This window comes from Gekko japonicus, unplaced genomic scaffold, assembly GCF_001447785.1.
Source record: "Gekko japonicus isolate JY-2015 unplaced genomic scaffold, Gekko_japonicus_V1.1 scaffold2226, whole genome shotgun sequence".
In the NCBI taxonomy this organism is placed as follows: domain Eukaryota; kingdom Metazoa; phylum Chordata; class Lepidosauria; order Squamata; family Gekkonidae; genus Gekko; species Gekko japonicus.
The window spans coordinates 241,787-243,545 of NW_015159781.1; the positions used below are offsets into that span (position 1 = coordinate 241,787).

At 49.6% G+C, this 1,759-nt stretch overlaps 1 protein-coding gene across 1 annotated transcript in view; it reads left to right on the plus strand.

Moving 5' to 3' along the window:
* The window catches only part of POLR2B (polymerase (RNA) II (DNA directed) polypeptide B, 140kDa), a 32,024-nt gene that overhangs the window by 27,409 nt on the left and 2,856 nt on the right, over nt 1-1,759 (plus strand). Inside the window, 1 exon segment of the mRNA XM_015406988.1 lies at nt 321-544. Coding sequence (XP_015262474.1) covers nt 321-544 — 224 coding nt within the window.

Genomic DNA, 1,759 nt, shown 5'->3' on the forward strand with positions numbered 1-1,759 from the left:
TACCCCTCCGCCTGGAGCCCCCCCCCCCCCCCCCGGTGAAAGCCTCAGGACTGAGATGTTCCTATGGAAGGAGGCTGTCTTGCTGGTCCACTGCACCAGTCTCGTTTTATAGCTGTGGAGGTGACCAAAGGGCATTTCCCTCTGGACCAAGAGATACACAGGAAGCCACTGTAGTGCAGGGGGGGAGGGATGAAGGAATTGGTTTAATGCACTTTTTGCAGCCAATCCCTGTTTAATATCTGAGCCGAAAAATTCTTAGTAACCTTGAAGCATCAGATAAGTCTCTGGGGCAGTCACATGTAGAGCGTATTGTGCTAATCAATTTGAGAGGTTAAATATAGAGGAAAGCAGACCGAACAGTTTCAAGAAATTGCTGTAATCGAGATTACTTTGAAGATGGGGAAATGGACCTCACTCTTCCTTTTCTCGTCTCCAGGACATGCCATTCACCTGTGAAGGCATCACCCCCGATATCATCATCAACCCCCACGCCATCCCTTCACGTATGACCATTGGTCACTTGATCGAGTGCCTGCAAGGGAAGGTAAGGACATGTGGCTACTTGTATGGAGAACATCATTTGAGTATCTCCAGCTTCCTCACCTGTGGGGTTCAGCACCAGGACCAGTGTTCCCTCTAAGCTGAGTTAGTGTGAGCTAGCTCGCAATTTTTTAGCCTCTGGCTCACAGATTTTTGTCTTAGCTCGGGAAGGATGGCTCTAAAACAAACTAATTTATGCAGGAGCCAAGTCACTCGCTCACAACTTTCGTGCCAGTAGCTCACAAAGTAGAATTTTTGCTCACAAGACTCCACAGCTTAGAGGGAGCATTGACCAGGACCCCGTCTCTCTCCGTTTATGAGTTTCCCTGGGGCCATTAGATTGGAGACAGAATACCAGCTTAGTTGGACCCTTGGCCTGAATTCAGCCTAGGTTGGTTGTCTTTATGCAGACAAGTATGAAATCCCCATAGTGTGTCCCAATGCTGTTTTTTAACATCCCTGTCGCATGTCTGTCTCACCTTTATTCCGAGAAGCTCTGGATAGTATACACGTGCCCTCTCCTGTTTATCCTCACAACCCCCCCTGTGCGGTAGGTTAGGCTGAACATGTGTGCGTTTGGCCCATGGTCACCCAGTGTATCTCATGCCTGGACCGGGGTCTGACTCTGGATTTCCCTAGTCTGGATTCAGCACTGGCCACTGCACTGTACTTGTATTTGAAACTCTTCTGCTGCCTGGTTCATGCAAGCATAGGAGAACAGCACAGTAGAATGGGACTTGCAAGATTTCCAGGGCAGAAGCTTTCGATAGGCAAAGTTCCCTTGCTCTAATGCAAGTAATAGCTGATGAAGGGAGCCTTGTCTCTCAAAAGCTTCTGCCCTGGAAAATCTTGTTGGTTTCTAAGGGGCTCCTGGACTCGAATCTTGCTCTTCTGCTGCAGACCAACATGGCTGCCCACCTGACATTACGGGACAGCGGTTGCGGCTGTTTATGGAAGATCACAGCTTGGAATGCCCCTGTGTTAAAAACTGACTGGGAAAACACATCTAGAAAACCAGCCCAGCAAGCAGAGAGGGAACGTGACTTCTGTCTCTGCTGTGTCCTTGTTTTCACAACTATCTCCCCGCCACACCCCCAGTGACCCCTGCTCTATGCCCAGAACAGCTCTTATCAGAATTACGGCTTGCCCAAGGTCATCCAGCCAGGTGCAAGTGGAGGAGGAGTGGGGGAATCAAGCCCGGTTCTCCCAGATTAGAGTC